Source organism: Nothobranchius furzeri, chromosome 11 (genome assembly GCF_043380555.1).
Source record: "Nothobranchius furzeri strain GRZ-AD chromosome 11, NfurGRZ-RIMD1, whole genome shotgun sequence".
Taxonomy (NCBI): domain Eukaryota; kingdom Metazoa; phylum Chordata; class Actinopteri; order Cyprinodontiformes; family Nothobranchiidae; genus Nothobranchius; species Nothobranchius furzeri.
The window spans coordinates 25,622,775-25,632,792 of NC_091751.1; the positions used below are offsets into that span (position 1 = coordinate 25,622,775).

Below are 10,018 nucleotides of genomic sequence, written 5' to 3' on the forward strand. Positions count from 1 at the left end.
ATGTGCTCTGGTGTTTTTGGATCATAAGCTGCCTCCTACACACCCGCTTTCTGCCATAAATAGTCAATCCAAATGAATATTCTGCATATTCATGAGCTGACTATCTCTTTTAATGGAAGCTTTTCAACTAAAAAAGCTGTAAATTGTTAGCCTGGAAAAATAATTTTGCTTCGGCAAATGACAGTTTGGATTCTGGGTTAATTTATTGTGACATACCCCAGGAAAGTCGCCTGGGACCCCTCCTGTTTTCTATATATACAAATGATTTACCAATGGCTTTAAATAAGGCAAAAATTGTGATGTACGTAGCCTGGCAAGCCAGACTACACAAACACATTATGTAATTTGGCTTGACAGGGTAAGTTTAGATTAAGCAAATTTTTTGATAACTTTGAAACTGAATCAAAACAAATCTAACACAGACGAGGTTCTACAGTTACCTCTGATACTACTTCACTTACTGAGGAAGAAGGAATTGCATTAGGGAGGATGCTAATGATTTAGTTTCTAATAGAACTGAAAACGTTGCCATCTGCCAAGTTCCTCTAAGATTAGCCTCTGTTAGTGTGCCCCAGGGCAGCTGTGGCTACAGTGTAGCTCATCACCATCAGCGTGTGAATGTGTGAATACACTATACTGTATCCTGTAAAGTCATTCTTGCTGAAGGGAACAGATGGCGCTTTGGAGTCCTGTCACACTGAAAGGCGTCATAAAAATGCAGGTTATTTATCATACCAAAGACAGTGAAGAACAGTTGCTTTAAAATTTGCTACAGCATTGTCACAGAAAGATTGGCTATTGTGAATTTTACTTTCATGTCTGGAGAACTCAGTTATAATAAATTCAAAAGTTATACATAAAAAAAAGGTCAGACAAGAATCACAATCAGAAGGGTTTTATTTCCATATATGCAAGAATCACAACATTAGGAAATTATTGTGGTACTTAATGCAAGAAAAAATAAATGATAAACAAAAATTAGAATTAAGAAATAAACACAAATAAATGATAATATAGGGAGGCAATAAGTACAGAAGCAGCTAATGTACACAGGTCAGTGTAGGTACTGGTCAGAGCGGGTCAGTTCAGGTGCAAACACAAAACTGGAGTAGGCAGTTCTACGACTGATGACCCTTTCCTGACACACGTGTCCTTAATCATCTGTAAAAAAGGCAACACAAGGAATATGTCACAGAAATCACCCATCCAAGACATTTCTGTCTCCTGTGCTGCGAGGGTTTTTTCTCTGGGAGCTTCGGTTCACTCCCCACCAACATCCTGAAGCATTTGAGTCACGTCAGTTGGTGAATCTAAACCAGATCTAGCCATCAATGTAGCTGTTGCAGTAAAATATGTTGTGAACGTTTAAAAAATGATATCTACCTCATTTTCTAAGTCATGTTAGCGCCACCTACTGGTTGAGCTGAGTATTCTGCTTTGAGCTGCACGGCTTTTAGCAGGTGAATGACACACAGGCTGCTGGAGACTGAAAACTCCAGCTGGAAAACAAACTATAGACAAGAAAAATTGTAAATAAAAACAAAAATGGAAATTATGAGCTGCAGTTGCGCTCAAAGGCCCCCACAGGTGGTAAAGGTGTCAGAGGGCTCACATTAAAAGAAACAATACTCCCATGGAAGTAACATACATTAAGCATGCTATCATGGTCGTTGTAATAAAAATACAAATAAGCAGATTACATGATTACTGAGGTTGTTCTTTATTCATGTTTAAACCAGTTTATTCTTTTGACAAGCCAATGCAGAAACCTGGAAGTGTTTCTGTTCCAGTAAATGCTTTAAATGCATCCTCCAATCAAAGGCTGATGGGTCAAAGGTCACTGAAACAAACGCACATCAGGAGTGTAGTGCGCTGATCTGTGCTGAATGAAAATGTGTTGCTGCGTAGAGCACGAACAGCCCAGAAGAGTTCAGGTCTACATTTCCTCTCATTGTGAAAAGAATGTCGTACAAATAAAAGTCTGCACTTATTGTTGTTATATAATTTACTGTAAATAAATATTATAGTAATGGCAACCAAGGAGGTTTAGGCTTTCAAGTTTTCTGAGCTATAATGTTAATGTACAGAAAACTCGTGTATAGTCAGACATTTATTCAATACATGTACAAAAAAATTCAGTTATAAACTAATCAGTATGAATGTGTACTGTGTTCATACAAACATCTGATATCGACAAAACCAAACACAGGTTCGAGAGGTTCGGCGTTCCAGACTGTAAAAAACTGCAGGTGGAGAAAGCAACAATAAACGTACATTCTGAGTCTCACAAGAGACAAAAAAGAAGAGTTTTCACAGAAAACACCGCTTGTAGAAGAAACACAGAGGTACTCGTTGTCCCCAACACTGATTACATAACGTCCAGGCAGGATCTGAGAGAGACGGGGACCTCTCTGTCCCGATTGTCACGTTGAAGCCAGCTGATGTCCTGAGCCCAACGTACTGAGAGGAGCTCTGTCCTCAGGTCCACATGGTCCAGTGCTCAGAGCAGGTCAGAACCATGACTACATTCTGGGCCTCATCTTCTAAGGTGCTTCTTGAACTTTGTTTCACCCCCCTCGATACGCATGGAGGAAGACGCTGTCCCTCACAGTCTTCTGTACACATCATACCAAACAGGACGTTACAGCTGGAGGCAAGTCTGAAGCGGCATTATGTTTGGCACAAAATAAACAGCCAGAGACAGGAAGTCCCGTTCTTCAGAGGACAACACCTAATGTATTTGGGTGGACAGCAGCAGCCGATCGGCAGGTAGCTGCTTCAGGTTGGTCTCACCTTTAACACTGAACAGAGTAAAAAAATGCACGAGTCCCACCGCGGACCAGCCTTTAGGGTTCTGATCTGAGGAGCAAACCTGGTTAATGTCCATATTCTGTCCTCACTGCGAGCTGCTGTCTCAACTGCGGTCCCAGGACTCAGAGCAAGGCATTTGCAGCGCCACCTAGTGGCCGTGCTGTTGATGTTGGTTAGCCGGGTGGTTTGGGGGTAGCGGGGGTCCATTCATGCCCGGGTGGTAAAAGGCACAGTTGCTCTCGTACCTGCAGTTTCCCTTCATGATGAAGTGGCGACAGACGGGCCTCTTGGACATGTCTGTGTAGAGAAGACGGGTACAATGAAGAAGGGGTCAGAGGTCAAAGCGGATAAAAACCCTTCACTTACCGTTCATGTTGTTGTGTCCTCCTCTGGGGCCCCCACGTCCTCTGCCCCTGAAGCCTGGCTCTCCTCCCCGACCCCGGCTTCCTCTGTGGTAATTACCTCCTCTGTGGCCCCCGCCTCTCATATAATCGTCTCCCCAGTAGTTTTCCCCTCTACCCTGTCCTGGTGGGGGTCCCATCATACGGGGGCTCCCACCGGCATTGAAAGGTGGCCCGTGGTTGTGAGGAGGTGGGGGGTGGTTAAAACGGGGCCCCCCAGGAGAAGCATTGTGGGGGTAACCGACATTCATGGGCATCTGCATCGGCATGTTGTTCATGTTGTTCATGCCTGGACCGTGTCCCACAAGCCCCTGGTTGACTGAAGGATCAAAAACAACCGAAATCAGTAAAAATCAAAAGGACCAGACAGAGTGACGAGATGACAAGGAACTCATTTACTTGTTTGAGGTCCTGCCTGGTTCTGCTGCAGGGAGCCCAGTAGCTGCTTAATCTTGTCGGAGAAGTCGGGCTGCTTGATTAGGTCCTCGGCAGACTGGTTTCCAGACGCTCCCTGTAGAAACACGGCACGGTTGATTTTCCAGGGTGGCGATGTTTCACAGAACTAAATCAAAGACTGTGTGTGTGTTTACTATAAATGCGTCTTATTCATATAAATGTCTCCTGCTAGCATGCTAGCTAGCGGTTTTCTGTAAGCTGAGGCGCTGCTGGTCAGCACTCTAGAGACATTCAATTCATGAATGTTGATTGGTTCAAGTGTCCAGTTCTCCCCAGCAACAGAATGTGACTGGCCATTTACACTGGTGTTCTGCTGAGTTGTGGGGGCCTCGTGGAGGGAGGGGCCCATCAGCTGCTAACTCCCTCTCCTGATGACATTTTACCAAACCCAGCATGTGCTACTGCTAGTTCACCTGCTGATTTAATTACAGAGTCACTCAGATGAAGACTATGAAGTTTATCTCTTACTAAAAAGTAATGTCTATTAAGAAATCACAATGAAGCCATTGTGATTTCTTGTTTAATGAGAAACAGCTGGTGAAAATGAGGAGCACCCACAACTCTGACCCATGTATGGTAAATATATATTGTAGTTTTATTTACTTTTAGACGTTTTTCTCCCTTCAAGTCAGGGAGGGCGGCGCCTCAGCGCCACTGCCGACTAAAAATCTGGTCTGACTAGACCAGCCTGTGCGCTTTGCTCAGGAATGCCTGAAACTAGCTGCTGCTGAGGAACCACTTACCATGATGGAGGTGAGCAGTTCCTGAACGTTGACAGAGGGGGCGGTTGTGCTTGTGACATTGCTGACTGCTTGTGGGCTACGTGAGCTGTTACCGAGGTTTCCCATGAGGTTGGCAAGAACCGGAGGCAGCTTGGAACCTTCAGTCTGGGTCACGGTTGAGCCTGGTTGTGTCGAGGTGTCCATGGGCTCAACACAGCCCATGTCCATCATGGAGGAGTCCTGTAGTAAAGACCAGACTTACAGATGAGCAGGCAGCAAGAGACACATTGTTTACAGTACACACACACACACACGCACACACACACACAAGGGAAAGGGAATGGTGGGTTTTCCAACTGCTGACCTCGTCCAAAGGGATGAGACGGGGAGGCATCGGCTCATAGGGCTCTGGGTCCGGTTCGTGTGGACTGTCAGGAACACTGGTGAAGAGAACAATTGGAACGAATTACACCAACAGGCTAAACTGATACGTATCTAGACCAAAACTCCTGATCCTGTCCTCATCTGTCCCCAGACTTCCCAGTGACCTGTTAAAGTGGTCGTTCTCCAGAGCTTCTGAAGAATTTTTATTTTTGCTCTGCTTCACTCCTGAGACCTGAACCTGTTCACGGGCCAACTAGGGCCAACAAAGTTGTGAGTTTAGAACTCAGCCATCTGTCCGAGCTCGTACCTCTCCTTGCTCAGGAAGATTTCCTGAAGGATGCCCTTTTCTCGGTCTCGCTGGGTAAGTTTCTCTGAGCTGTTGGCTCCAGGGGTCACCAAGCTGCCCGTCAAGGTCAAGGGTCGGGGCGGAGTCCAGGGAACCCTTTCCTCCATGGTGTCATGTGACAGGCGTCGAGCCATCTCAAACGTCTGCCGGTCCATCATCAGCTCTCGTTTAGCTGCCTCGCCAAAGTCCTTGATCTTGTTGACATTGACTGAAAATGAAACAGGCGGGTGAGCGGCAGGTGTGATAGGTGGGCTTTGTTTCAGCAACGCCCCCCTGACCTCGGGACTTACCCCTCTCCGTTTCATCCAAATCAAAGTAGTAGTAGTTCTTCAGCTGCTCCTCCTCCGCCCAGTGAACAGTCTTCTTCTTCTTGCCCTTCCTGGTCAGGCCTTCCTCCTCCGCCCGTGGCTCTGCCAGAGCATTGGGCTTCTCACCTACATCAGGAAACTCAGGTTTAAATAACACCCAACATCTGGTCTAAGGAGGTCAGCTGAAGCTTCCTGCAGGAAGACCAATCGTACCACTGTTTGAGGTATCTGGATCCTCGAGAGGGACCGGGGTTCCAGGCTGTTCCAGGTCCAGTTTCTCATCTGCAGGAGTAGTGGAAGCAGCAGATTCTGGAGACGACGGCTTTGCTGAGGACGAAGAATATCCTGCTGGTTTGCTGTCAAATGGGTTTGTCTAAGAAAAAAAAACACCAAGAACATAGCTGAATGGTTCTGGAGTCTACTGGAACCAGTGAAATAACAGAACCAAAACATGCTGGTGAGAACCCCTGGTACACGTACCTTGGTGGACGTCGGTGAGACGGCTTTGGTGTTAGCAGGACCACCAGCAGCTGGCTTCTTCTTTTTGATTTTGATCCCTGGAACTGGGGCGGAGTTCAAGGCATCCAGGAACCCCGGGCTCTCCATAGCTGTGGTGAGAAGAGAACAGAGAATGTCAGCTTATCGGCTGCAGGTTGCTCCGTCTGTTTGGGTCGGTCAGAACTTACGTGGTGCTGGAATGATCTTCACTTTGATCTCTTTAGTTGCATTCGATGTGATGTTTAATGGTTTGTACTTTTTCTCCACAGGTGGAGCGTCTGAGGGAGCAGAGCTGCTGGAGGAAAACAGACCTGTTCAGATCACAGTTGGCCACACGGGGGCAGCAATGAGCTGACGGCTCCTTCACAGCAGCAGGTGGAGCTGTGCTCACAGAGAAACAGGTTCTTACCTGGGCCTCTTCAGGAAGGAGGGAGGGATATTGTATTTGTTACTCAGCAGAGGAGCAGGAGCCTTCTTTGGAGGAGTCGGGTTGGGAGCCTCCATTTCCAGTCCTACAGAACCAGAACCACACAAACACGAGTTTAGAACCTGTGAAAAGGGCACAGAGCAGCAGCGCTCGCACGGTGAACCGGACCTATAGAACGAATCTTTGTGTGGCTGGGGGCGTGAGCTTTGGGCTTCTCCTTCTTCTTCTCCTCATCTCCACTTTTCTCCTTCACATCCCTCACCAGCACTTTGCTCTCTCCTTTCTTCTTCTTGTCTGTAACACAAACCAAAGGAATGAGCGTGGCTCTGGGCAGCCGCTCAGCCTAAAGGTAAGCAGAAGCGGAGGAGTTACCAGCAGGAGAGCTGCTGGAGACGCTCTGGGAGCGGATGGTCGCCATCCAACCATCGACGAGAACGGCCGCCAGCTTCCTCAGGTCTGAAACAGAGAGTCTGCGTTACACAAGCAGCCCTGCTGAACCCGACCAGCGGTTCTGAATGAGGAGAAAACTCACCTTCGGTCTCTGCACTCTTACTCAGTTGCTTCACCAGCTTGGCTGTGTTGTTCTGGAAAAGACAACAGGTCCATTACAGAAGGTTCTGGACACGTGACTGAGGGTGTTCTAGACAGGGACTCACCTGCTTCAGGTGGTCCACCTTGAGAGGGAGCTTCTGCAACGTGAGCAGGATGAGCTGCAGCAAGGGGGTGTTGTTGGTGCCCTTAGAATAGGTAAGCCACGAGTTTAGAAGCTTGTAGCCTCCGACTCGGATGAACCTGGACCAAGAAACAGAACCAGAGTCATATAGAGAAACGCTGGAAAACTAGCTGGAGCTCCGGGTTCTGACCTGGTTCCATATCCAGAACCTCTAACCAAAAAACACAACAACACACCTGCTTCAATCTTTATTAATGGAGTTTTATTAGTCGGGTTGTTTAGGCTCCAAGGCCTGACACAAGACCACCTGACTTGGTCGAGAACTGACCTGTTGAGGACATCGTGGGACTTGGTCTGCAGCAGGACGTTCAGGTACATGCACCTGCTCACCATCTTCGAGGATGCCTTCATAAGGCTGTAGATAAACAGACCAGATGTTAACAGGGCTCTGACCCAGAGCACTAACTCGTCACACTCAGACCCGCACCTGAACACCTTTGGGACTCCCTCCAGGCTGCGGAGTTCTCCATCTTTTCCCAGAAGGGCCTCCAGGCCCTTAAGAATCTCCCGGGGGTCCACTGGTACCTCCGTCATGTCTGAAACAAAAAATTCAAGAGGTGAGAAATCAAGCCACCAGAACCATGAGATGGCTCCTGTGAGCAGGAGACTCAAATACAATCATTCAGGAGATCTGATGTTGTTCAGCTCGTTCACCTGGTAAATAACCAAAACAGACGACCACGAGCCTGTAGGACTTGGGTCGGTTCTGAAAGCACCAAGATTAACTGGGTCAGCCCAACAAAAACAGAACCATGGTCTCCTGTCGGTGTCACATACACATTCAACAGGATCTTTAGGTCCCTTTAATGTTGCTGGAGCTGCTCTGGTGGGGACACACACCAGTCTGGTGACCAGCTGAAGCTGTCTGGACCCAACCCACCTCTCACAGCATGATTGTACGCATCATCATCTCACACACATACACACACACACACACATCACACTCACAAACAGGTTCTGGTGCAGATCCAACTAAACAAAATTGTTATAAAGCAATTTTATTCAGATGTTTAATTTACATTTACATGAAATAAAACCTTCTCACACACCTGTTAACTGAGGCAGGGTCAACACCTTAACCTTCTAACAGGTCAGAACCACTGGAAGAATTTCTAAAACATCAACACCAGAACTGTTCACACAACCAGTCAGAACATCACCCACTGGGTCAGATAGAATGTAGAAACCATAAAGGTGTTGTGGGTTGATTGGTGTATGGTCAGGTCCAATTAGACCCATGTTCACGATGAACCGTTTTAGCTAGCTTCAGCCCAATCAGAGCTGATCAGAACCCACAGCTAACCCAAAACTGACCCAGTTCCTCTAAAGCTGGGCTGAGTGAGTAGGCCCCTGTCGGCTCAGCCCTCCCTAAACATAACAGGCTGAGACAGAAGCAGCAGGTAATGCACCAGAGACACCAGGAACCAAACAGTCCACAGAGCCCGTCGGGACCGGTTCCCACCCGCTCAACAAATGGGAGGGCGCTACTGACGACCCGTCAGAGCCCGCCCTCTGGTAACGGACACACGCATCTTTAACAATGACTCCCGTGTTAAAGCGTCAGGCGAGCGGATCTTAACGGAACCAAACGCGCAAAGAAGCCAAACACCGCTCCGAGGAAAGATAGTCCCGACCAGACAGTCCACGGACGGGGAGCAGATAACCACCATCCCCGTGTCCAGGCTCTGACCCTCCGTCATCCTGCAATCTTTATCCGCAGATTGCTGAGCATTAGGTTCATCACATTCACCCCTTCTGACGCAATCTTTATGTGCAGATTGCGGTGGGTGTTCGATCCTGTAGGTTTTCAAATATCTGGCAGTTAAAAAGTCCCGACATATGTAACCCCACACCCCTTTCTGCTTAAGGCAATCTTTATGAGTAGATTGCTTATTGTAATTAGACGAAATTCCAGTTCATAATTTGATTTGAACAATTATGTTCGTCCAGTCTCACACACAAAGGAACGGAATGCGTCCATCCGCTTTACTGTGTGAGCTCATACTAGAAGCTAAGTTACGAAACCTGCTAGCCGCTAAGCTAGCCTATTATCCACAACAATCTTCATTTTGATGAATTTAGATTCAACTTCAAAAGTCAACTTACTATTGATACTATAGATCCTCAGCGTCTCGGGTATATTATGGTGTACTTTTCAGGAACTTAGAGCTCATATTTCATAATTTTTATGTCGTCAACCTTCATGGTTTTAATTTTCAACTGAAAAATTTCTTGTGGGTGGGGCTGTGGTGGCTAAATGCTATGCTAAAGCCTTCCCTTCAGGATCAACTGGAGGCAAAAAGAGTAATCAAATGTCCATTACTTGATGAAAAAATATTGAAATGTGAAAAGCTGTTTCAAGTCCTCGTCGGTTCAGTCTTCGGCAAAGCAAATTAAAACCTGCGAAAACACAAAAAACAGAAATTCACTCTTGAGTTAAATTTCTACGTCCTTGTAATGACTTAGAAATTGTGTTTTATTATTATTATTTCAAAACTATTTTGGCACTAAATAAGCCGATCCGCTCGAGATAGCAACATTTCTATGACTTGACTTACCTTTGACCAAATCCAGGAATGAGCTGGAAAAGGAGGGACTTAGTATTTATACCAATGACGTTTTTCACGTCACCACATGCGTTTTTGTATAGTTTCGCACAAACAAAATGGTGGATAAGCGACCTTCTCTTTCAGCTCAAGGGTGTAATGGCGTTCTTCACGTATTTCCCTCTGTAGCTTCAAGTATTCCCTTTTAAATGTGTATATTTTTACGTTGCTGGGTACACAATAAAGAGCACTAATCACATTGATATACGGATCGAGTTATATTAATTATAAACCGCAGAAATTAACTAAAAACTAATATTTAAAAATGGCGTCTGTTGTTTAGGGTCACATGCTCCCACATCTTGGACAAACAAGTGACTGTGGAA

General features: G+C 46.4%; 1 protein-coding gene across 2 annotated transcripts; it reads right to left on the reverse strand.

The window, feature by feature from the left end:
• Window positions 1-2,750: 2,750 nt before the first annotated feature.
• ppp1r10 (protein phosphatase 1, regulatory subunit 10) lies at window positions 2,751-9,411 on the reverse strand. Of its 2 annotated transcripts, none has more exons than XM_015955780.3 (18): window positions 9,193-9,411; window positions 7,514-7,622; window positions 7,355-7,441; window positions 7,010-7,145; window positions 6,886-6,937; window positions 6,726-6,809; window positions 6,522-6,647; window positions 6,336-6,438; window positions 6,115-6,218; window positions 5,909-6,036; window positions 5,642-5,801; window positions 5,411-5,554; window positions 5,082-5,328; window positions 4,755-4,830; window positions 4,412-4,630; window positions 3,612-3,723; window positions 3,178-3,531; window positions 2,751-3,108 (listed from the first exon to the last, which is right to left on the reverse strand). In XM_015955780.3, exons 2-18 carry the CDS (start codon window positions 7,618-7,620, stop codon window positions 2,960-2,962), a joined length of 2,388 nt encoding a protein of 795 aa, XP_015811266.1. In that variant the 5' UTR covers window positions 7,621-7,622; window positions 9,193-9,411; the 3' UTR covers window positions 2,751-2,959. The 2 variants fall into 2 exon arrangements, with proteins under 2 accessions (XP_015811266.1, XP_015811265.1); XM_015955779.3 differs by having other exon boundaries at window positions 6,115-6,221.
• Window positions 9,412-10,018: the final 607 nt, after the last annotated feature.